The 26137-nt window shown below is 39.2% G+C and overlaps 2 protein-coding genes across 2 annotated transcripts in view; one reads left to right on the top strand and one right to left on the bottom strand.

Annotated features, from left to right (window-relative positions):
• CTTNBP2 (cortactin binding protein 2) overlaps nt 1-9304 on the top strand; it is an 88275-nt gene extending 78971 nt beyond the window's left edge. The window contains exons 18-23 of the mRNA XM_054076843.1: nt 386-591; nt 819-1004; nt 2730-2790; nt 3693-3825; nt 5724-5825; nt 7700-9304. Of these exons, the coding sequence (XP_053932818.1) occupies nt 386-591; nt 819-1004; nt 2730-2790; nt 3693-3825; nt 5724-5825; nt 7700-7858 (847 nt within the window). The 3' untranslated portion in view covers nt 7859-9304. The remainder of the gene's footprint in view (nt 1-385; nt 592-818; nt 1005-2729; nt 2791-3692; nt 3826-5723; nt 5826-7699) is intronic.
• A 4954-nt stretch (nt 9305-14258) lies between these two features.
• Nucleotides 14259-26137, bottom strand: part of CFTR (CF transmembrane conductance regulator) — an 86510-nt gene continuing 74631 nt past the window's right edge. Inside the window, exons 24-27 of the mRNA XM_054056732.1 lie at nt 20449-20538; nt 17348-17520; nt 16934-17039; nt 14259-15612 (exon numbers count right to left, since the gene is read on the bottom strand). Coding sequence (XP_053912707.1) covers nt 15406-15612; nt 16934-17039; nt 17348-17520; nt 20449-20538 — 576 coding nt within the window. The 3' untranslated portion in view covers nt 14259-15405. The remainder of the gene's footprint in view (nt 15613-16933; nt 17040-17347; nt 17521-20448; nt 20539-26137) is intronic.

Below are 26137 nucleotides of genomic sequence, written 5' to 3'. Positions count from 1 at the left end.
GGCAAGCATGGAAACTTCTCCATGCACTGGCAACGGTGAAATGAGATTTTTTGGTATATATGTGAACACATATGTTTTGGGACTTTCTTTCTTTTAGTCTTAAGATGAAAAGGATGTTTTGTAGTCCTTATCTGCAGGAGGAAAAACATCCAATGGTAAATAGTTTGCCAAAGCAGCCTGAAGAAAGTTAGGTCAAACAATTTAATATAAAACAAGTAAATAAAACCTACCTTAAATAAAATCAGTTCCTCTCTGACATGGAATACAATAGGAAGTCCAAAATATAGGTCATTTCTGAAAATACAAAATCTGATGTGTTACCCAAAATGTAAAATCTTGGGGTTTGATAGTTGTCTCTGAAGTTAAAGGATTGTTTGTGTTACAGGTGGATGTCCAAGTTATGGAATGCTGTGATAGCTCCCAGAGTTCAAGAAGCAATACTCTCCAAAGCCTCTGTGAAAACACCGTCTGTACCAGGACAAGCAACAGCCAAAAAAAATCCTAGCCAAGGTCAACAGGCTGTTGTCAAAGCTGCTCTCAGTATCTTGCTAAATAAAGCTGTTTTGCATGGCTGTCCTCTACCCAGAACAGGTAAGAGTGAGCAGTCTAAAAGAGAAGTAGTTACACATTGCCAAAACGGGGACATGAACTGCTTTATTCCTTTTTTAAAGCTTCCACAAAACATAACTGTAGTTATGATGGGAGGTGTGTGGTTAAAAGCATTTACAGTCACTAAATTAAGTAGGTTTATAAATTAGTCAAAGAAAAGTCATTTGCAGCCATTAATTTTTCTTAACCTTGTTCTACTTTGGTTTCAGAGCTAGATAATTATATAGCAGATTTTAAGGGAGGAAATTTTCCACTATCTGTGGTTGCGAGCTACAAAAATTGTAGTAAGAAAAGAGGTGAGAATGCATCTTGGAGAAAAGTGAACACAAGTCCTCGCAAAAAGTCAGGCCATTTATCCTCCCAGTCATGGAATAAGCAGGAAACAAATACTGAAGGTAAAGGTTTCTAATTCTGAAAGTGTGGGGGTTTAAGACAGTTGTGTTTATGCGTACGTGTAACATTTCTTTTACTCTTTTTTTCTGCCAAATTATTTCTTTATGACTGTGAGGTATCCTAATTAATTGTTTTGTTTGTTCTAATGCCCTTCCTGTTATCTGTTAATGAGGTAGATTTTGATGGAAGATTGTGCAGTGATTCCAACTCATATTGCATGGCATGATGCTCTGTCATTCTCTTCTTCAATGTCAGATGAGATAAAGCTTCATTGCTTGATTGGTACTCTTTAGTTTTGCACCTAATTTACAGTATACCTAATTTAGGGTTTTTTACACACACTTTATAGCTTCACCACAATGATTTCTATTGTCTGAATCCAAGTAAAAATAAATGAATACATGTATCCTCAGATCATACATCCCTTGTTCAATCATATTAGATAAATTGAGTAGAATAATCTAGGAGCTCTGAAGTGGAAGGAAGAGATCTTTGGGTTTAAATTGAAGATTTTTGGTTTTCACTTTAATTGCAAGAAAAATAAGTGTAAAAAATGCTGTGTAGTCACGGTAAAGTTTTCAAGAATTTTCCACATCATTTGCCGTTTGCCTTTTGATAAATAAGTCTTTATATGACTGGGTATATGCACGTGTGTAAATGTAAAAGTTATATTAGTAGCTGGCACTTTTGAAGTGTCTTTTCACCTCAATATCATAAGCTGTCTAACAAGCAGTTTGCTGTACAGGGATAACGTGTTGATATGTGCAGAAGCAACATATTCTTCTGAAAGTAGACATCTGCCGAGAAGGAAAACTTAGGAATGCCATAACCAAGTACAGTGTCAAGTAGGAAAGCTTCTGCTACTGGAGGACAAAATCAAATGACTCATTTTTGTTTTCAGAAAATGAAGGTAACTCCTTCAGAGAGAAGAGTTAGGGAGGGATTTAGAGAGAAAGAGGATTGCACATGCACACACTTTAGAAACAGTAAGATTCTAGCTTTAGTCATCTCACATATAAAAGACTGAAATACCTGATGCCTGGTACTTAGCAATGTTAAATTGAGCTATTTGTTTCTTAAGCTCTTGTGCAGAAAGAAGTCTGCTTTTGCGGAACTGCAACTCTAATGTGCTGATTTTCCTTGCTAGTTTTCTGTTTGAATTGTGAACTTATCTAATCCCGCTAAGAGGATTTAAGAAATCAAATGAACTTAACCTGAAGTACGATGATTGATCTTATATCTTGCACCTGAGAATATTCTTGGATTCCATTTAATATCTGTGAATATAAGTAAAAAAGGAGATGGTGAATTTAATTTTAGTAACTTTAGTTTCTGATGTCACAATAAAATGTTGTTTCTGATACGAAGTATGGATAACTTTTTGAATTTGCTTAAATGAAGCAAACTTAAATCTTTTCCTGGTGACAAGTAGTTTCTTTTTGAGATAACCATTAAGGGTGGTTCAAGTGCCTTGCACAGAAAACTCATGTTCTGTCTTCAAAAAAGAAGCCTGGGCAACTCATGCCCCGTTTGCCATGTTAGCAGTACCACGTGGCCCTAACACTACTCTGAACAGTTTCAAGGGATATATTCTGATCTTTGACAGACTCTGTTGTTATAATTAGCCAGTAAGTAGGAATACATTTTCCCTATTTATCACACAGTTTAGAATGAGGAAATCGACACACTTGATAACACACTAGTAAGTTGATCTCTCTTTTGTACAGGTATAAAGTCTAAGACTATGGTGCAACCAAACTGTAAGAAAAGAGCTTCTCTCGCCACAAAGTAAGTTTTAATTTCTGGTATTTGTAACACTGAGCGAACAATAAAGATGATAAAACAGTGTTGTAAACCAGCACATTATAATGAATAGATTTTGTTTGGTAATATTTTGGTTCTGTATCTGAAGAAAAAAACTCTTTTTAAGTATTATTTCTGAGAGAAAATAAAATTTATATACTTCCATGTAATTTTTGTACCTGCTCCTGTAGTTCAGACCTTGGAGCACTTACATGTCTTTTTATGTAACAGAATATTCTATGGCTTAAGGAAGAATATTATGTAATCCTTGCTCTGCCATGAAAAGCTATGTTTTTTTTTTACCTGGCATTATATTTTAAAAACTCCTCTGGGTCTTTTTGATTACTGAATGGTAATTCAAAATGGTATAGTACATGCACTTTAGTCTAAATGATAGAGGTTCTCTAAGAAAGTGTACGAATTAGCCAGGGGGAACTGCACTTGAGACTTTACTTCAGTCTGAAACCTGCCATATTTGCAGGCACAAAGAGCATAGAATTGTTATGCTTCAAGTATGCCAGGGGGGTTTTAAGTGTTTGGAATTAAGTCCAAAAGGAAGGTGGACTAAAACTGACCACTCCATCCTAAAAAGGGAACAATCTTTGAAGATAGCAGGCAGAAAAATTCTTTGTTAGAATTTCAAAATGGGGAGGATAATTTGAATGGAAAGCAGATGTATTATGATATAAGAATTATAGACAACTATTGCTGCCACTTACTTAAATGTTATTTTCTCACTGTTTGTAGTAGTAAAGGTCATTTGGAAATAAATTATTATTTTCCAGGCACATGTAATATTTGTTTTCAAATTCTGTATCATAGCCTAATTTTAATTGCTCTCTCTGTTTGTTTGGTTTGGTTTTGATTCTGTTGGGTTTCTTTACCAGATCTTCAGAGAAGAATCAATTAAGAACGTTAAATCTGGAGCAAAGGCTGTCCCTTGGTTCTGATGATGAAGTAGATCTTGTACAGGAACTTCAAAGTATGTGTTCCAGCAAATCTGAGCCTGATATAAGCAAGGTAAACACAAGGGTTTTAAATAATTTACATCATTACCATATGCAATGTTTAAAATAAATTTTTAATTTACAAGCATTGCTTGAACTGAAGAAAATTATTAAATTATTTGGGAATAAGCCAAAATCAACTAATAAATTATACATTTGAGGGCAAGTGTTCTGGTTTAATATACATTATTTTAAATTGCACCTTCACTATTTTATCTTGTAGAGATTTTTGCAGCAGAGGCTGAAATTTACAAGTTCATAAATGCTAGAGACAATAGCCTTTTCTGCATTATTGTTCCCCGTTTATCTTTCATGCTATCATTGCTTCCACTGGGGAGGTGTTCTGTAGTCTTAAAGACATAGAAAGTTTTTCCTAATATGCATCGCACATTTTGTTTGTTTAATGTAATCCCATTAGCCATCACAGACCTAGCTCAAAGCTCCTCTGCTGTGTAGGCAAAATTCAGTTTTGCTGCCTCAAGCAAGGAAGAATGGATTGGCCTAATTCTTGTTCTTTACAGTGCAGAAGAAAGGGAAGGAGGCTTGTAAGTCTCATGGGTTTGGGCTAAGTTTTACCCTGAAATGGGTTGTGGGTGGTATGGGAGGCCTGTTGGAGCAAAGGGTGGAGCTGTAACACTCTCTCATTTTTCATTCTCCACCAAAAGTATCCAGCTATCCCTGTAACTGTAGCTATTTACTTATTCCTTTCCTTCTTTCCTCTTAGCACAGCTGAAGTAGATGGCAGTGACAGCAGGCTATGTTCACACTGGAGCAGCTGCTCCATATCTTTTGAAACACCAGTAGAGTCAGTATTAGGCTACTGCCCATTTAGGCTGCACATTTTTACATCCTGAAGAATCTCCCTGAACAGCATTAAATTTGCTTTATTAAGTATTCTGTTTATTCTTTGAAGTCAACCAAGTTTTTATTAAAAAAAGAAATAAAGTGTTTGGTAAGATTTTCTCAACCTATTTAGTGAAATCTTTTGTTATGGTGTTTTGGTTTGGCTTGTTTGGTTTTTTTAAAGTATTTATAGTATTTGATTCACATACACCTAGCTGGCAAGCTGATGACTAGTTAGTTACCAGGGATTTACCATATCTATCCGTGAAAGAATGTGATGGTTTAAAGAAATGGCAACCAACTTAAAATTGTGTTTAATAACATGTTAATTGTAATTGCTTATTGTTGACAATTCAAGGAAATATGAGTTTGATAAGGAAGGAGATAGATGTCACTGTCTTTTGTTCAGTTTCCTCACTGTGGGTGGAACCATTGATGAGTGGAATTTCTGTTGTTAATTGCCTAGCTGCCTAGTAGAGCCTTACAGAAGTAAGGGTGCTGTTGCCTGTTTTCTTTGTGTGATGTAGTTTCAGGCTGCCATCAATTTTGCTCTCTAATTTACCCTTTCACTCAATACGTTCCTGCTGCCTGTGTTAAGTCAGGAACAAGTGCTTTTGCAGGTGCAGAGCTGAATTTAATCAACTTGCCCAAGGATAAAGTACCTAGTTTTCGATGAGAACAGAAGGCTGACCATACTCTATCTGCTATTGTGTGGTCACAAGGTTTGATGCAAAATAGTTGGGAAGAAACATGGCAGGAGGAAAAGAAAAGGATCGTTCCTTTCTGTGATTTTCCTGTGGCTGGATAAAATGTAATGGGAAATGGCCCTGAAGCTCCACTGAATAGGTTGCTGTGGAAATGTATGTTTAATCTCCCTCTGATAATATGCAATGTGAAATCTCTCTCTCTTATCTCCCATCTCCTACCAACACACTCAAGAGTAAAGGAATGATATTTGATCATTCTTTGGATATTTATGTATTGCTTTGCACAGAAACTACATGAAAATAAAATCAAGACTCTCTGCTGTGAATAACTAAAAACCCACCACTTTCTTATCTTTTTTAGATTGCAGATTCTAAGGATGAACTATTGATGTTCAATAACTCTCAGAACAGTCCTGTATTTTCAGCAAGGGGTACTAACCCAAGTAAAGCAACAGCACAAAAGGTAGGTGGAAGGGGTTTTGTTGTAGGATAGGGAAGGTGTCTTGAGTTTCTCCAAAATCTGAATTCCTGATTGCATCCAAAGAATTTGTGTTCCAGTGCCCTGTTTATTAGAAGAATAAACTGTCGCGATTCTTAGGAAACTTGCTAGGCATGCCATGCCAAGTTCCTTCCATGTGTCTTAATGGAAACTAAAGATTTATTAAACAATGGGTGTATTTGCTTCAGTTTTCATGTTTACATAAAGCCATCTCCGTAGGCCAAGTATTGTTGATGTTACTTTGACATTATAAGTTATTTGGACAGGATTTTGAGAGAAATAAAAGCCCTGAGTTCAATTCCACCCCACCCTACCAATTACCATTATTCACTAAGTCTTTCTAAGTCTTATTATCTACGTAGAATCAAGTTGCTCTGGTGTCAAAGTTCTTGGGTAGAAATTTTGAGAAGACACGATATTACCAGAATTTGTGAAGAATGGGATTTTTTTAAGAAGAGGATTCAGTTTCTTTTCTCTACCTCACTGTTTGCTGTAATATACAGTTCTCTTGCCATATTATTTATTAGAAATCAAACGAAATACTATGTGATAAGTTTCATGATTCTGGGAAGAGATAGTCTAAATGTAAACAAGCTTCGCTAACTTCAGAGCAGTTTCAGAGTGGGAAGATAAGCTGAATAATGCTGGAAGATACAGTAGGTCCACTACTTTCTTCTTTTCAGAAACTGAAATAATTGATTGATGGTGCTGACATCCGTACTAAATACGAGTATGAAATTATGTCCTGCTTAATTCTCTTTCTTTGGATAAAAAATTACACTTTCTCTGTTATTACATTTTGTTCCATTTTCTTTCTTGCTCCTTGGTTGTTTTCAACATCAAGAGAGCTTCTGAGCACGTGGCTCAACTAGCCTTAGCCAGGGCAGAATCTGTTTTCTGTATTCCCTCTCTAGGTCCTCTGTGTTCCCTTGCCAGGGGTCCTCTAGAGTCCAGTCCAGATGCTTTCATCTGACTGCAACAAATTGTTTTCTAGAGACACTGTCTATTTTCTGCAGGTACAAAGAAATAGCCCTGAAAATAGCTTAACTTGCACACCTAAACATCAAAAAAGGCTAAGTTGGATAAGATGATTTGCCAGCCTTAATTTCATATTTTTTCATATCCATATATTAATATTGTTACAAGATTTTCTGTAATTTTACTTAAAATTCAGAGAACAGTCTCTGCTAACAGAAACAATTATAACATTGCAGATCCACATTCAGATATACTGCTTTTGTATATTTCTTTAAACACATTGATTTCAGGCATTGCAAATCAGAACTTCACTGTAAAATTTTCCCAGTGAATTTTTTTCCCTTTTAAAATTGCTTCTAACAATATAAGGCATAACTATACAGACTTTGGAGATAGACAAGCTTAGCTGCCTTTGAGTATTTTTAAGAACTTAGTCAAAAGATTTTATATAGAATAAAAAAAAAGATAATTTCCCATATCTTTGTGGTGAAATGTTGGCCAAAGTGAAGGAAACATAAACCATCCTTTTGCTAGAGGAGAGAGGTCTACTTGCATGACAAACAAAGTTGAAAGCAGAAGTCAACCTTTTAGAGGTAATTGCAACAATGATAAACCTATGGAGCTGCAAGAAGTAGTGTCTGAAAAAAGAGTTTGAGATTAGAAAAGCATCCTTTTCTGAAAATAAATAGAATTCTGATATTTCCTTTCAGTCAAAGAAGGAAAAAAAGAAACATAGTTTGTTAAGTACTTAAAAGCTAACAAAGGTTCTATAAGGCTGGTGGGGTTGGTTGGTTGGTTGTTTTTCAGGTCAAACAGCAATAGTTATTTATACAGAAAATGTATATTTTTTTTATTCATAGGATGGAATGCGTCCTCTCAGCAGCAGCCAAAGTGTGGAAAGCAGCAACAGTAAATCAAAGACAGAGTTGGGTGTTTCCAGAGTTAAATCTTTTCTTCCTGTTCCTAGAAGCAAAGTCACCCAGCCTTCTCAGAATACTAAAAAAAAGCAGCAGCAGTAATACAAGGCAAATAGAGACAGATAATAACACAAAAAGAGAGATTTGGAATTTGCACAAAACAGAACAAATAGAAAAAAAAAAAATAAACCTGCCTACCATACAATTTTCTGTGTTCATATAATCTCTATTGCAAAGAACCAAGTACTCAAATATGTAAATATGTTTTCGAAAATAAACTGTTTCCCTGTAATGTAAAGTTTGTACAGGACCACAGTTTTATTTCTATGTAAATCAGCTGGAAATTATATTGATTTTAACTTCAGGAATGGGCAGTTTTGCCACCTTCATAGATTTTTTTTCTTCTTCTTCTTCTTTTAGTATGAAAATTACTTATTTCAATGATAATATTCAGGGGTATTACCGCAGGATTCTGTTTATGTATATACTGTACATAAATATATTCTATTATGTTCACGTGTTAAACTGCGTTCAGATTAGTTGCACAATATGTACAGTAATGGCTTCAAGCTATTGTACATGCATTTTAAAGACATGTTTTTATCTTCACTTAATGAAAAATTAATGGAATGTGGCAATAACTAAAATGATTGGAAATGCAGATCAATTACTTTCAGCTGCAAGCCATATTAAATACTTCGATTTTCCTCTTCATCTGCCTGCTGAATTGTGATTTTCTCCCAAGCTTCTCTTCATCTAAAATGTCATGAATTTCTGTTATAACTTTTATCTTTTAAAAATACAAAAGAGATTGAGAAATTAAAAGGCAATAAAAGTTATTTTTTTCAGACTCTTATTCTTTGATAAAATTGAAGAAAATGCGATCATTTATTAACTTCGTTTTTCTTGTATACTGTAAGAACTTTTGTATACTTCATTAGTGTTTTAAAAGTATCCAAGAAATAACAGTGTTTTACAGAAACAGATTTTACTGAAACGGAATTTGAGCACAAGCTTAACTACAGTATTATCAGAGATAATGTAGTAGCGATAACATGAGTTACTATGTAATTATCAATTTCTGTTGTGGATTTACGATGTAATTGCTGTGAAATGATACTTGATTTGCAGTTAAAATTAAGTCTTTTTCATTTCCTCCCCCACTACAGAGGTAGATCTTGTTCCCACAAGGAAGAGTTTCTATGAAGGGAATATTTCCCCAGTCTCTCCATGTGGGAGCTACAGTTATAGACTTGTGGATTGTAATAATGTGGAAACACTTGTAGTCTCAGTACCTCATCTGGCAGGCAGAGGAAAGTGCAGAGTTTTCTTCAGATCAGAATCAGGTACTTCTTGGTTGGCAATTAGGAGACGGCTTTGAGAGCTATGGACAGTAACACGGTCATGCCTGTGATTTCCACAGTAGAATTTTTCTCAAATTAAGCCTGGAAAGAGGAAAGGGTTACTTAACTGTTTCCTAACGCTTCACTTTATATGTAAAACAGTCATCCCAAACTCATGTCAATAAAATTTTTGTACTGCATATTGTCTCTCTGTCTCTCAGTTTGCATGTGTGTTATCTCCCAAGATACAGAACTTTAGAAGCTTGTTTCTGTAATCATTTCTCACACGATATATTTAGAAAGTGCCATGTCTTTTGGTAATCACTGTTTTATTAAAACATCAATTTCTTGTGTGATAGTAAGATATAACCAAATACCAATGATTTCTCTAGAGGTTGGTGGTTTGGGTAGGTTTTTTTGGCAGCAGTTTTCTCACAAAAAAAAATGGGATGCTACTTTTGCAGTTGTTTATTAGCAGAATGAGTCAGCTTCAAACCAGTTTAGGTCAGAGCAGTGGATCTCAGCTGTAAGGTTCCCTCCTGTGCCAAAGTGGTGTGAGCAGGGATCCGGTAGTTGTGTGAGAAGCTCGGGCACGGATTCTATGGTGACGAAGAAGACAAAATGGAAAATGTTTTTGTAGTGATCACACGAGCTACAGCATCATGATTTGTAATAACAATATATCTTTAAAAAAAAAAAAAAAGAAAATTCCTTACAAGATTCTAAGCTGAGTTTCTTCTGTCATGAAAATGCACCTTGGAAACGTCAGAGCTCATTTGGATCAAGAGTAAGCAGTGTGTTTCTATGTGGGAAGATCTTAGGCACAGTGTCCTAAGGCATGTTTTGAGATCTATTTTAAGACTCTGTATGTTGTCTGTGAGAATCAAAAGTCTTCTGTGCTGTACTCTGAGTGAAAATCTGCAGGAGAAAGGGTAACTTTGATCATCTGTTCATGGTTTGAAAGTAGGGTCTCTTGCTAAATTTAGCATTGCCTTTCAATGCCCTCATTATCATTATCCTTTCTTTTCAGCCTGCTGTCCTAATCTCTCTCCATCTGCATCTTTTACCTGGCTGATTTCTACCTAATATCATTGTGTTTCTCTGTCTTTGAGTTCAACACAGTCTGTGATCTTCATACATTTTTGATCATGTGGGATTTTGCAGATCTCCTAGTTGAATCTTGTCTTCTGCAGTAACTGTTAAGCTCCCTTGCTAGGCTGTATCAGTTCCTGTCCTCACACGGTGAAAAAACCATAAAATAGTTTGGATGTGAATATACTGGCTTCTCCATTTGGTTTATGCTTTGGATTGTGACAGATTGTGCAGAAGCAAGGCAAAGCGCTGTTCGTGAGTTCAGGGCTTGGCATTCTGCAGGTTCTTCCTGTGATGCTGCAAACAGCACTCCTTGTGCATGACTTGAAATATGAACTGCTCTCATTTTTGGGTTAGTAATGGGCAAAATCCTTTCTATTCCTTAATAAAGGAATGTGTCTTAAGCAGAGAGGTTTTAAGTGAGCTATCTATGGTGGAGCGTGCTGCTCCATGCGATTCGCCTCTCCTATCTATTACCCCTTTCCATGTCTTTAAAACACATGAGGTAAGTGAAGAGAGACCCTGTCTGTGTGGAGGAGTATCAGAAAGTACAGGGAAGCTTCTAAGGTTGCATCTGTTGCACAGGCCACTAGGTCAGTCGAAAGGCTTAATTCAGCCCCTATCTGACTACACTAGACTGTACATATGGCTCAATCGCCTCAACCAGAGGACCATGAGATATCATTGTCATACACCAACGACGATGGTAAGTCCTAAACATTCCGTCTCTACTTCAACTCGATCCTGAAAATAAAAGCTTTCAGCACGTCTCCTATGGTTCTTATTTCTTGACAAAGAACGTGGAATATATTCCCTAAAACATTCCCTAAAACAGTAACTTTTGCCTCAGTTACTTAGTTGCTGAGCATCAGCTCCAAAATGAAAAGTGAGGAGAAACCTGCTCCACCATTCAATAAAGGCAACAACATTGATCAACAAGGGCAAAATTGAAGGACCTTAATGTCTGGCACTCATCTCTTCCCATAATACAGCTCAAGTGGTTTGCAAAACAAATCAAACCCCTCCATTGTTGCAGTAGAACTGGAGAAGCAGAAGAGCAAGATGATGTTTGTGGAAGGAGCCAATTTGGAGGAAGGATGAGGGATCACTTTCTTCATGCTAACTGTAGTTAAAGCCATATTAACATATGGCTTTAAATATAAATATTCAACATATTAATGATGTTGAAACTATAATATGAGACTTTAGACTTACACAGTGGACTGTTCTTCAGAAACTGGGAGTCAAAGTGACTGTAGAGACTGCACAAGGTGTGCTTGTGCTGAGCCTTAGCAAAGGCAGACTCAGAAGGCAGAAATTTGCTTTTGCATTAAGATATCAGAAAGAAAGGACTTTTTATTCCAAGGATTAGAAAAATAGAAGGAAGTCTAGAAGAGAGGAATTACTTCCTCGGCATGGTGGTAGTCCAGCTGTAGTATTAGCTCAAAAAGTAGTTGGGATGCAGTCCCTTTGTCATGCAGTGCAGCTCAGTCTTAGGAGAAAGCAGAGCACAAGTAAGTGTCAGGTCCAGTCAGCAGCACATTTTGAGACTGAAGTAAATCATGGTGAATAAATAATATTGTTCAATCTAGGAACAAAAAGTTGTTTCTGAAGAACACAAAGGTTTGTGAAGGAAATCTGTTACTGAATTACATTGCATGTTACTTAATTGTAAAGATTTTTAGGCAGCAATTAATTGTCCATTAGTGAACAACTGTACACACAGTTTTGAAGTGCTATTTTATATTTCTATATCAGGAAGTGAAGAAAAATGTTACCAGAATACTTTTAAGATAAAGGAAATAAAATGAAAAAAGTTATAGAGTTCTGAACTGACCTCTAACAATTAACACCAATTCAGAATCAATCCTAATGTGAGGAAATGTTTTAAAAGGGGCTGTTTTCAAGAGCTGCCACATTTCACAGAAATCACCCTGTTGCTTGAACAGGGTAGAATTAAAGAGGTGTGGAGGCAATCAGGTGTTTAGCAGCTCCGATGCCAGTACAGCAGGCTGAAGGACACAAGGCTTGTAGATATGGAAGAGGCAGAACTTAAGAAAGACTTGGGAAATAGATATTTCACAAATAAAATTATAAAGCTGGTAAAACATCAGTTAAGCAACTGTGAAAACAAAATTGTTTTTTTGGAATAGCAGGTTTGTTTGAGGCCAGTGAGATACTGAGCAGTTCCCACTAACGATGATTATCAAGCTGCTTTGTGTACTTATTTTGTATGTAAGATTTAGAAAGATGTCTAAATGTGTGGAATTCAAATTTGTTTAGGCTAACCTTGTTTGGTAATTGCTGTCCTAAGAGCCTTTTAGTGCTGTATCAGCAATTTGGCCAGCCTTCTCCTCTGTTCTTAAGGAAAGCCACAGATACAGACCCTTTGCTGAATAATTTCACTCTTTTCAACTTTTTGGTTACTTCCAGGCAGGCTATAGAAACAAATCTTCATGTGTAGTACCAGAGTCATCATGGTCTTCTCTTTGGCCATGTATCATACACCACCCAACCACCTACCTTAATAGCAAGTGTGTGGTTTTATCATAATAACAAAGTGCTTTGGGAAGAGTATTCTTTTTTATGTAGCCGCTTTATCAAATGTATTCAAATTGAAGAACATGAAAAAAAGAAAAAATCTCTTAAATAATGCTCATCCTATGTTTATGAAGGTAATTGTTTTTTCTACTCTTCCATTACGGTTGGGTTACAGCCTCATTTTCTCTTCCCCCCCCCCCCTTTTTTTTTTTGTCTCCGTTTTTTTCCCATTGTGCACCATTTTCCACCATGAGCAGCATATGCAACTTCCCAGCTCGGCTTCAGGCTAACAGCCCTGGGAGCTGTTATGCCACAAACAGCAAGTACCCAAACACTTATTCTAAAAGGTAATGTGCTCTACGCAGCCTTTGTTGGGAAGCAGATGCCGTCCTCCTCCTCCTCCACTATGAAGACTGGTACCAACTTACCTCCTGTTTCAGCCTGAGCTTCAAAGGAGCTGAGACAGTACTTTTGGACTGGATGAAATAGTATGATCTTGTCCAGCCTCTTCCCACATGCTCACATTTTGGACTGGATGAAATAGTACGGTCTTGTCCAGCCTCTTCCCACAATGCCCTCAGAGTGCAGAGAGAAAACAATTTCCGCCCGATCTTGCCTGGGCTCTTTGGGACAGGCAGGATGGTGCTGGTAGCCAAGTATTGATGGCAGGAGCTGTTTTGATGAGTGTTGTGCAGTGTGTGCTACGGAGCTGTGGGCAGCTAGCAGATCAACTCATTTTTTCCTTCAAAGTGCTCCTTATGAGTGTGTGTGTCAGCAGCTTCCACGTGCACTCATCCCACTACAGGTTCCTGCTACATTTACATCTTCCTTTCTTGAAATGTCTCCCTGTCCATTCAGTCCAACTTGCCACCTCCTAAATGCTCTCTAACATTAACCCCCACCCCAAAAAAATAACACTTCTAATTGTGCAAGCTTCCATGCACGCACTGATTTTGATGACACAGTGGTTCTTTTCTGCTGATCTTCCCATATCATCTTGTTTATTTAGATAACAAACTCTCCCACGTGGTATGTCTGCTCCTCTGAGTAACATCCTGAAAAAGAGTGACTCTTGGCGCTCCTCCTTGGGCTTGGCTGCACTGCAGCAGCCCTGGCCCCTCAGCCAGACTTGGCCGCGTATACTTTTTAGAGCTCTTCTTTTGCCAAATTACTACCCCATGAGAATAAAGGAGGCTGTGCTGCTTCCACCTGCAGTAGCGTGTTGTTTCATGGAGAGACGACAGGCCCTGCTCCGGAGTCGGCAGTACCAACCAGTGCCACCCGCACCACAGGCGGGCCAAACAACTTTGGATTTTATCAACCGGTTTTGTAATCAAGAAAATGTATTTATGAAAAAAGGATGCACATTTTGCTAAGCAGCAATGACCAAAGTGGAAGCAGCTGAGCAGATCTGCAGTGGCTGCACTGTGGGGTGGGTGTGTTGTAACGTGTCACACAGTATCTTTTTTTTTAATTTTTTTGTTTTTATTTAAAGAAAAAAAATCTAAAATGTTTGCATCGCTAGAATACTTTAGTGCACAAAGACAACAGTGGACAGTACCTGGCCTAACCGGACCTGCCCTCATTTTTGACAGCTCTATCATAATGTCACATCAAAGACTAGTAGCAAACCTCCCCCCCTGCAAAAAATCCAAATATAAAACTTTTTAAACAAATATATTTTTCCTTGTAGCACATAATCACTCTTAAAATACATAATTTCCTTAGTAAATGTTTGCAACAATATTAAAATAAATAAAATCCTAGAGAAAGTTCAGTTTCATCATAAAACTGCAAAACAGAACAGTATAAAAATTAATTTCATTATTAAAGTCTACTTCAGAGAGGTTTCTTCTTTTTATTTTATAGGCCAGAGTAGAAAGCATGTAAAGCTGCCAGACCTATGCAGACTATTCCAGTTCCCCAGCTGGGAGTCCTACTTTTCACTACATACGAGGTCAGCTTGCACTCATCCTGCTGTGAGCGTGCGCAGGGTCATACGGAGTCTCTCCTAGGTTTAAAGAGGAAATACCAATTCTCCCTTAACTGTGGAGACATGACAGAAGTTGACTGGCTTGCAAGTCAGTCTTCCTTCATTCTCACCTACGCGGGCAGAACAGTGTTGTTATGAAAGGGCATTTGGCTCTTTCTGCTAAATTGAAATTACAGTTACTGCATGAAAAATAAAGAGGAGGAAGTTTTCTGTGCACTCTGCTGATAGTGTCCCTTAATTCATTTGCAGGAAGTGAATCCAAAGAAGCTTTTTACATTCTGATTTTTCTATTTTCCACCCAGGTTTGATTATTTTTCCACATTCTTCCAGCTGTCTGGACTCCTCACCCCAGCAAGAACTTTTCTAAGTTTTCTGAAATGACTATGTCAGGCCAGGCAGGTGACTTCTGCCTGCTGTCTCGTTTGTACCAAATCAGAGCCGCTTTTCAAAGGCAGTCTGGTTTTACCATTAAAAGTGGTGAAACTTCAAAGAACGTGCTATCTTGCACACGATTAACCATGGAAGGGAAGTAATTCCCAAATGCACATGTAGTTGCTGCAGTGAACGTTACCCGCAAGGTTCAATTTGTGCATGGCTCCCACAGGTACAGAAGTGCACGTCCTGACATTGTGGGGCACGGCTGACGATTCACTGCACAAAGAGGGTGCACACACCATGTCTCACAGCCTGGTCTCCTGCACTTCTTCCTCTGTTTCCTCCTGCAAGGCAGTGATTTTGGGTCGAGGTTTACGCTTGCTGGAGTTTCTGTGGTATACTGGGAGTAGCTTAAGGCGATCGGCATGGCTGATGGCTTGCCGGAAGAAGCTCTTCTCATTCAGCAGCTTCTGAATGGATTCATATTGTCGCAATTTATTGTCCTCGATTACCTGAAGAAACACATCACCTTGTTACATAGGCCACGGTGGTGCTGACAGAATTCAGATAACACAGCCAACAGAGCAGGGAAGAGACATAAGAGATTATCTTTTAATGGGAAAAGACTGGTTTATAGTTTGCAATTTCTAATTGCAGTAATAAAAACAGACATTACAATTTTAACATTTGGAAAAGATGCCTATTGCTCAAGTTCCAAAGTGCTGCTGGGCTTGCCAGTTTCTTCTTGCACTGCTAACCTGCCAGGTTAAGACAGTGTTAACTGCCAAAACCAGTTATATCACAAGCAGAGGGAGACAGATGCTAGCAAGGTGCCAGGTCTTCTTTGCCTTCTTCTCACCAAAGAAGAACGCGCTGTTGGTCTGTGTTTGAAGGAGACAACAGGTTTGCCCTGTATGGCTGCGCCAGCCTCCCCTGCCAGGCAGCAGGCTCCGCCGCTGGCACGGCAATCCCAGCACGTCTTAGGGGAGGGCACAGGTCTGACAAGAAAGAGTTTTCAGCAGCACTGTTACTAAATGGTCCAGAGGGAGGGAAACCCACTCCAGGCAGGAGCTCCATGCCTGCAGGGGCTCTGCCAACACAGCTGAGAGCAGCGTGGGCTGTGGGCTGCACGCACAGGAGCAGCACGCTCAAAGGGTTGCAGAACCCGCCTATAGACTCACTCACTTCAACTTCAGAATGTATTCCTCCTGCTATGCTAACTGTACACCCAAGATATGAAGGTCTTCTCCTATGGAAGAGTCAAGAAAACGCAGAGGAAGGAAGGAATTTTTAACAACAATAACATAGCTTGCCTTTTATTTCCTTTGCTAACCATTTTTATATAACAAAGGAAATATCCTAGGACTTTAATACTTTGTCACCTTGATTAAATGAGAAAGGTTTAATCAAGAGGTTTCATGAAAAATCAGCAATTCTGAACATCAGACGCTTTCTCAGGAAATCCCTCCGCTATGTGGAGCCTCATGAGCAATGGTCAAGCTCCGAGAGATGCTGGGACTTTTCTGGTTGTCCTGAGCCAATCTAGACAAGGCACTAGGATCAGCAGCCTGGTAACCTGCAAAACTGTCCTGGTTGAAAGGAGGAATGCAGGTCTTCCATAATGTGTCCCAGCTCATCTGAACACAGATGTTTATGACAGTTCATATGAAAGAGCAAACAGGAGCCTGCTGCTCTTCTTCAGGGAACTACATTGCTCAACTGCCCTGAACGAACCCATCAACCCAGCCAACTTCATCAGTCCTGCTTGGTGTGTTTTGCACATTCATCAAATGTAATGAAATAACAGTATGTGAGACTCTGAGAATCGCTCACCAAAAATCGCTGGCACTCCAGCATTGCCTCCAGCCTGTGTTCGGAGAGTATCACCGTGCAGTTGGCAAACGCATGCTTCAGAGTCTTCCTGATGACTTGGGAAGTTCTGAAAGGCAGACAAGCATCCCCATTTAGACTGCAATGCACATGCCAGCACAGCTTATAATGTTATTGATAATATTTAATAGTCTAGCTGCAAGCTGTAAAACTCACAAGCGTGGACGCCAACACTCTGCAGTGTCTCAGTGTGCTGCACTTCTGCTAGGAAAGTAGTTACCTTCCATGGACAATTGCTAACAGTATTACTGAAATCAGGTTTAGTAACAGACTAGACAAATTACAAAAGGTAATTGTGCTGCCTCGCTGATTTTTCTCATTTCATATTAAAAGACAGAACAAATGAACAAAACATACACAGGGTCCAGGTGAGCACTTGGTTCATCGAGCAGCAAAATTTTAGCTTTGCTGAGAACGGATCGGGCAAGGCACATCAGCTGTTTGTGGCCATGACTGAGGACACAACCTCCATCCACAAGAATGAAATCAAGCTGGCCTGGAAATTGCTCAATTACTGACTTCAGCCCAACCTGCCGGAAACAAAAAGGACAAGAAAGCTCGGTGAGATCCAGTTGACCTTATGACAATCAATGCCTTTAATTTCTTTGCCTTTCATTCCTGACAGCAGAGAGAAAACATAAATTGATGAAAAGTAGAATATGTCCTATAAAGGCTACAAGCCAATAGTTGGATGACGTGAAAAGCACTGAAATATTTGACTCTTACAATATTTGAGGATTTAGCTGAGAGCTAATACTTCATTTGTTTGTCACATACAATGACTTCTGGCATTTTGACTAAAAGTTTCTGAGTTAGCAGGGTAGAGAGAGCAACGTATTTGAAACTTTTTATCCAGCATGATGTACGCCATTGGAAATGTTAAAGAAAGCAGTTTTTGAAAAGAAACCAAGCCCCTTTGCTTACTAGGAGGGTAAAAAGAAATGATCAAAATTCACATGCAACATTACAGCAACAGAGAAAATAGCCCAGGTCACCCCGGCCATTGTCTCTGGCTCTGAGAGCATTTCCATCTGCTCCTTTTGCTGCCCCGAAGGTTCTGCACACTTTGTTCACACTAATGGTATCACAGACTTTCCTCAAGCACTGCTGACAAAACGTTTAGAGGGTTGCCTGTGCCAAGCGAAGCTGCTTTGCTTGGACCAGAAACTGAAATCCAGCTCAGGAGACATTTTCTGACTGTTTCTACCAGTGATACTTTCTGCTGTCTTTGGGAAATGCATTTTGAACACCTCAAAGCAAAGCTCTGCATCTCCCTCAGGTCCAAACCAACCACGCTCCTTGGCTTAATCAGCAGTGTTTACAGAGATGTTATAAAAATACAAGGCAACCCCAGTGGTTTATGAAGAGCCCCTCTTGGATTTTTGAAACATTACTGATCTGCAATTAATTTTCATTCCAGGGGAAAAAAAATAGGAATTCCACCTCTGTGCTTCCATTTTACATGAAACTGTACTAAACTGGCGGATGCGGGTATGTCTGTCGCATTTCTGAAGAGTTCATACTTTTATTTACAAGCAAACTAAGGCCACTGCTCTTTCCTCATTCCTCTTCTGAACACATACTGTGTCTTTTAATGAAAACTTGCAACTAATGGCTGGAAAAGCTACTTTTCTTCTTAAAACTGCACAGATCTCTCTATGTATCTGTAGGGTCCAGACAGCTGACTGCAAGAGTAAAACTTAGGCTCAAAACGAGACACGTCTGACAGGTTGAGGTGCTACAATATAAGGGCAATAAAAAGTGAAATATCTGACATCTGTTCAGACAGCGCCTTGCTCTCTGTAGCTGGTTGTGAGGAGAATAAAAAGTGGATGCTTATCTCAGCAGTATTCACTAAATCCTCAGCAGCAAATGAGTCAGGGGGATAAGCTGACAGTTAACTTTCTTTCTGCACTGTGCTCTCAAAGTTACACTGACTGCCACTAACGAGACAGATTTCAAGAGCATGAACTTTGTAAACAATCCAATTACTCCTACTAAAAAGTACTACAGCTCTTTTTCTTTCCTATTTGCTTTGCACTCTCGCCTGTGCAATGAAGACCTCTGTATCACACATATGAACTTGCCAAGCTCCTTAATGATTAACACTTCAAAATATTCTTTTTCATGTTGATGTAAGTAAGGTTTAGCTCTTCAAAATCCCAGGCTTGATTCATGTACACAGTGAAAACAATCTTCAAAAGCAGAAGAATTCCACTTTTCCCCGGGCTCAGAGGAGCAGAGGAGCACGGTACTGAGCACCTCACTGCCTCTGCTAGGACCAGCCGAAAAGCTGTTGTTGTATCGTTTAACCAAGAACATCATGATGGTTTTCCTCGTCAGTAAATTAGTCATCAATAGTGTCTACTTCCCCCTTTTCCGAACACATAAACCCAAGGAAGAGAGCAGACACAGGGTTAACCTCCTGGATGGGAAAGGAGGAAGCTTTCTGGTTAACTCCCACGCTTGTAAGCATTTTCTGATATTTGAGATTTGCTATGAACAAGGAAAATGGCACCAATTCATTATTGAGTCTGCATTAATTAGGTCATCTCGACTTTGGAAAGAGAAATCTGCTTTCTAGGGCACAGCCCTTTCCCTCTCATAACTCTCATCTGGCTTTTCTCTGGGAATTACGCACCCTATGTGTAACCTATTAAGCACTATCAAAACCAATAGGTGGCACCTGATAACCATAATGCATGGGATTTAGCTGAATATAGAAACAGAACTGTAAAAATCTGGCCCCTAATCTTGAGGAATTTGAAAGCAAAAATGTTACCAAAACCTGAACATAAAATTAGAAGAAAACCTTCAGGTTCATAAAATCTAATATTCCACAATACTCATTTTCCATGAAAGAGGCAGCTGCCTGTGACAGAAGGAGCACATAACGAGATGCCACAGAGTGCTCCTTCTCAGCTGGCTTTACATTGGCCTGAGAAGAGCAATAACTAGAAAATATATCATGGAAAGATTTTTCTAAGCTGAATATAAAAAAATCCTATTGCCATAACACCAGTCTTATTTCTAGGACAGGCCACAGACACGTTTCACTTTTTTTAATGGCTTCCAAAATGTTTACTTGTCATCTTTACACATTTTGCTAGAAAAACTTCCAGTGATTCCATATATTTGGCAAAACACCAAAATGAGAAAAGTTTACAGGACATTTTGCTGTATCAGCTTCCTTCACTTTTTTTCTCTTAGGGTCGCCCATCAGAGCCAAACATAAAACCTCACATACACTAAATCACTGCATACATAACCCAGACTGTGCTGTTTATATATATAAATCTCTGATAAAGGCATCTTTTTATTAGGTAATAAGGAAACATGGTTTATAACATAGCATTATCTTTCCTCAGCCCTTTTTTCCCCTAAGACTCTGTATAAATGTTACATATGACAATTATTTGACCTGCACTGCACTCTGCTGTAAACATTGAACAGTTTACCTCCTCTGCGACTTTCCATATTTCTTCATCACTCCACTGCCCATATGGATCCAAATTCATCCGAAAAGTTCCAGAAAATATGAACACTTTCTAGGAGAAAAAAGAGATATATAGACACAGGTAAATAGATACCCTAAACACCGTGTAAAGCAGTGTAATTTGTAAAGCATACATACAAAGAATAACTTGCCACCATTACCAGATACAGCTGGTTGCAGGCTATTAAAAATTCTGGAAAACATTGTTAAAAAAAAAAGATTTTAAAAATCTTTATGTTCAGTTTTTGGCAATTGTCTCAACAAAAATTTACCCAAATGTGTCTGAAAAACAGTAAAAAATCGCATTTCAGCAATTTTCAAGATAAACGCTTCCCTGCATATCCATTTTGGAACAAGCCTTTTGAAAACTAATTTTTACATTTTATTATGTGAAACATATTCAAACTAACAAACAAACAAAAAATCAGTAACCCAAAGCATTTGTTCCCATAATTTTATTTTGAGACAAGAAAATCCCTAGATATTTTTTGCTATTCAGTGTCAGCGTCCCAAGTTGGTTTTCATTAATGAATTTTTCTTCTTCTAACCAATTGTAGCCAAATATATATCAGCATTGTTCTGTCACTTAACACTTCACCACATCCCAGTTCTGTCTGAAAAGGGATTTTTTCCTCTGTGTTTCACTGTCATCTCACTGAGATGTGACACACAATGACCCAACTCGCGTCTGATTCAGTGACAACCCACTCTCATACCAGACTTCCCCGACAGATGCTACGACCCATGCTCTCCCCCTGCCCTGTCCCGTGTCTCCCTTCCACCACACAAGATGAAGTGGATGTCCATTTCCTGGCTCTGAAAGAGCATCCTTCTTGAACTGAAGTTTACTACTCAGTTCCGCTCTTCTCATCAGTTTAGGCAAGCAGATTAAAGTGAACATCCCTTACATACATGTTTCGTGGTTCAACAAGCGATGACTCAGACAAAATTAAATATTTGTTTCATCTCCTTTTACATAGGGTGGGGGTGTCAGATTCTGGTGGAAATGAGGTTCTTCAAGGGACAATGAGGTTGCACAACATTTCTTGTGAGATAAAACCGACTTGTTGCTTCCTATACTGTGAGGTGCACCTGCGTGCAGCAGGGAGAACTTGCTCTCAAAGAATGTGTCTTGTTGAGAAATACTACCGTTTGCTTGCCCTTTCTTTGTGCATACGGAACAAATACCAAGAGGAAAGATTTGACACAATTATTTTCTTCTTTGTCTTCCTAAAGGAAATATTTATTCAGAGAAAATGTGTTGAAATGCCAGTGATTCACAACCACATCTTTTCGCGGAATTTTGGTAGCCAAACGCTACCGAAAGCAGTGAAGGACTCACTGTACCAGCAGAAAATGTCTGAGTGAATATACTTAGCAAGTACTTTCCCAGAGTTTGGCCACTCTACCACAATTTCCACCTGACCTAACCTGGGAACTTGGCATTCTTTCATCAGATTTCGAAGTGATTTATACCCATATTTACATTAATCATTTAATTATGATTAATTAAAAGTTTAAACGTGGCAGATTAAAATAAATTACATTAATCAATTTGCTTTATTAAGAGATGTAAACCATTGACAATAAATTCTTTGGTGTAAGAAAGAAGGAAGTATCTTATTCAAGAGACCAGAGGAGAAAAGCAGCGGCACTGTGGTGCCCGGCAGTCAGTGGAGTGGATTTAAATGTGATGATATCTTCAGTGCACCGCCAGCACCACACCAACCGAGCTGCAGCGGAGGCAGCAGTCCACGCAGCCAGAAGTCCACTTTTAATAGAAACAAGGAGAAAGAGTGGACTCCTTCCTTTATAATCATGATTGCTAATAACAATGAATGCTTCAGTGAAGCACAGTGCAGCCCTTTTCCCATGCCCTGCACAGGTTAGGTGGCATAAGCGAGGTGACTTATTTGCAGCAGGATTAGATTCTTACAAGTAGTGGGTGTGGTGGAAATAATAACGCTATGGAAACAGTGTCAGACGTGGGTCTGAGCACCATACATTTAACTAATGGAATAGGTATTTTCATTTCTCAGTGCTAAAGAATAGTTAACTAAACAAACCAGTTTTAAAGAAGATAGGGCTGAATAACATTCCTGCTGAAGTGCAGCTGGCAGGGAAATAAAGAGTACTACTTTCTTCAGAAACTGCTGTTATTCCCCATAACTGTGCTTTCAAATAAAAGCAAGCTATTCCCAAAAGTACTTTTTTTTTTTTGTTCACAAAGTAAATATTTCATTGTCCTGAATTCTGGTATTTCTCCCTCCATTTCAACACCTCCTTCCTCCCAGCTCATTAGAAATCACATAGGGTTCACTTGAGTAAACACCACGTAAAACGTGTGGGCAGTTTGAAGTCCATGTAAAAAGAAGCAGAAAACAAAACCCCCAAAATCCTACAAGTTTGAAGTATAAAGTGAAGAAAACCCTGATGTTTAATCCCATGGTCTTATGTGTTCCTTAAAAACACAGAAAAAGTAGAAATTAGGAGAGTGTTGGAAAGGGGAATGGATGCCTGGCACAACACATCAGATCTGCAACCATTTCCTTCTCAGTCACTCGTTCAAATTCACTCAGGATGATAATGGGTGTGAACATAGAACAAATAAGTTTCTCTGACCTGACATCCACCCAGAAGCAAAACACTAAGGCACACAAGTATGGCCATGTTTATGCCCTGACCACTCCAAATATTGTAAACCAACCGCTCTGAAGGGCAGCAAACCCCCTCAGCAGCTAGAGCCTCTGTGTATTGGTTACGCTGTGGGATACGCACAGCTCATGGTGATAAGCTTCCTAAGTGATGTAAGTGTTATGTGCAGAACCAAGACCCTGGAGGACCTGAGCAAATGTGTACAAAAGAGTAAAGGATCAGTTGTCAAAAGGCTGCCAAGGTGTGAGTAGCTGGTCTTGCAATGAAAGACAATCCGTGTGCAGGATCATAGCCAAATGTGTGGACCCCTGTTCCCGTATGCTCCAGTGCTGGAAAGCAAACGCAACGTGAGCTGGAACCATACACCAGCTGCATGAGCAGAGAAGTTAGAGAAACAACAAAACAACCTCCACGTAGCCTCCTCCACGTTGTATATATTACAGTAACAATATCAACATGAAATAAAATCAAATTGCTATGTGAATGCTTTAGTATTAGGTTATTAGAGGTTTTGCCTTCCTAAGTATCCTTTAGGGACTTTACATTGGCATCAAAATTATTAGAGACAAGAATAAGAACATGGGAGCAATGAAGACCTGCAAGTATTTTGGGGACCAGTTCTATAATGTTCTCGGTCTCCTGAAGATGCTAAAAACTCTGCCTCCCGTAAAGCCTATTGGCAAACACAAATGCTGTGCTCCTGGCAACACTCAACCCATGATGCAGGAAACAACCTTTATACTACCTGAAATGAGCATGTGGGGTTGTTAATTAATATCCCCAGGTGCTCTGTGCATGGGATCTGGTGCAGCAGATGCTCCCTGCTATTGCGATGCAGACTCATCTCGATGCCCTGCAGGAACTCAGCCTCTGCAGGACCATCTCTGCAGGACCACCTCTGCAGGATCACCTCTGGGAAGTGGCAGTGCCCAGCAGGCTGCACTGTGCAGGAGTGCCCTGCCACGCTGCTGAACAGCCACCCGTGCAGCCTCTGAAAATGAACAGCCTCGAAGGGTATGAGAGGTGATTAAACAGTGCTGAAGACAAACGGGTAGAGAAACAGATAGATATAATGAACAAAGCGAGATAGCTGCTAAAAAATTGGAACTACAACATAGAAATTGCAGAATTTCCCTTCTTAAGTAAAGGACAAAAGTGATTTCTTTTTTTTTTTTTGACAGCTGTCAGTCCCACAAACTATAGTAATCCTATTCTTCATCCTAAGCTTGATGCACACACAGATCCATATGGATTATTTATAAGTAGAAAATGATGTGAGATCCACCAGGATGCAGTGTAATAACACTCCAGGAGACACAAGAAGTCATCCCCTTCCTTTGAGCTAGGAGCACCTTATGGGTCTCACGTTTCTCCTCATTTATTTTAATGGAAAATTTACTTCAGGTCTCCTGTTCTCCATTCAAAGCCAAATTTCTGAAGGCATTTTCTCCACTTGACTCCGTTAAATGCTTCAAGATGAAATTACATTAGTACCTGTATGCAAAAGAGCTTCAGTGTGTTGGAATCAGATGCAGCTGGATTTCCTCACCCTGGAAATGTGGTGGGGAAGTTCTTGCAGAAGGAGCATCACAAAGGACTGCCCAGGAAGAGGGGATGTTGGGCTGGGATTATACATCAAACAGCCTGTTATTGCTGGAGCAATTGCTTTGCATGAGAATGACAAACATCCTGTAGGAGCAGCGTACAGTGCCTTCATGTGAGGAGCTACAGGAAAGAACTTCCTTGTGGGCGCTCCAGGAAATGTGCTTTATATGATCTACCCCTTCACACCACTGTAAAGTGCTGACAGCTTGATCTGAGATACTGAAAGAAACAGGTTTTTGTCTTTGCTTCAGCTCAGCGTGATCCCTGACCATCCCACAGGCCATTCCAGCATTCCTTCTGTAGAGCAGATAGCAGTGTGTTAGGACACTGTGTGCGCTATGCAGGCACATCAATGAAGGTCTCATAGAGGACAAGCACTTCTTTTCTTCTGAATTTGGAAATTTAGGGAAAAGGAAGGAAAGGAAAGCACTGGAAAGTCTTCACGAGGAAGCGTGCCTCAGGTAGAGCTCTGTTCTTCTTTTATTAGTGAAGCTTCCTCTCTTGGAGACAGTGAATATCCATGAGTTGCTGTAGGTCAGCCTCCCAGGAAAGGAAAGGCAACTGTTTTTCGGTTATTTGTTTTTGTTTTTTCTTTTATTCTGAATCTGTAGGTAAATGGCAAAGAACAAAAGGCTCCCTTTGTTTGTCCGGGAAAAGCAGGGTGGCATATGCAATTTTTCTTTCATGCTGGTAAAGTGTTGGCATAAACTTTCATTCTGAATGTGGGACCTTTTGAGGCATAATGTGCAGTTCTTTGGCAAGGCTTTGGGACAGGAGCTGTGAGCTGAAGCACGCAAAAAGGCTGGCAACTTCCCTGACCTTCCAGAGAATGGAGGGCTGGGATTTTTTGGCATTGATCCATGTATCAGGGACTTGAAAACTGAACTAAATGTGTAATTTTAACAATGAACTAACAATACACCTCACTAGCAGAAGGGCAAGTTACACTGCTTGCGTGATAAATACCTCTCACATTTTGCTGATGGTTGCAGAATGTTTTTTATACCATTAGTGACTCCATAGTGAGTACATAGCTATGAGAATTATTAATCGTAACTTTCACTGGGGCAAGGAGGCTACTTTTTACCAAGCATTCAGTTCTCTCTTCAGTCCACATATTCCTTCTCTTGCTGGAGACAGAAAGCTGGGCAACCACATCCCAAAGAAAGATGGGTGTGAGAGCAAACGGATGACTATGGGAGAGACAGGGAGGTCCTTTCCAATACAGAAAGTTATACTTGGCTGTATAGCTATACCAGGAAAATTTCCCAATGGAGACATATCTAATGCTGGTAAAATCATCTTTCATCCTACATAGCCACCCTTTGGAAGACAGCTGTATGACATATCTGTCCTCCAAACTAAATAGATGAAGCTGCATTTGCAGTTCA

This window comes from Cuculus canorus, chromosome 1 (genome assembly GCF_017976375.1).
Source record: "Cuculus canorus isolate bCucCan1 chromosome 1, bCucCan1.pri, whole genome shotgun sequence".
NCBI lineage: Eukaryota > Metazoa > Chordata > Aves > Cuculiformes > Cuculidae > Cuculus > Cuculus canorus.
The sequence above is the reverse complement of the archived record's forward strand: the minus strand, read 5'-3'. Positions and strand labels throughout refer to the sequence as shown.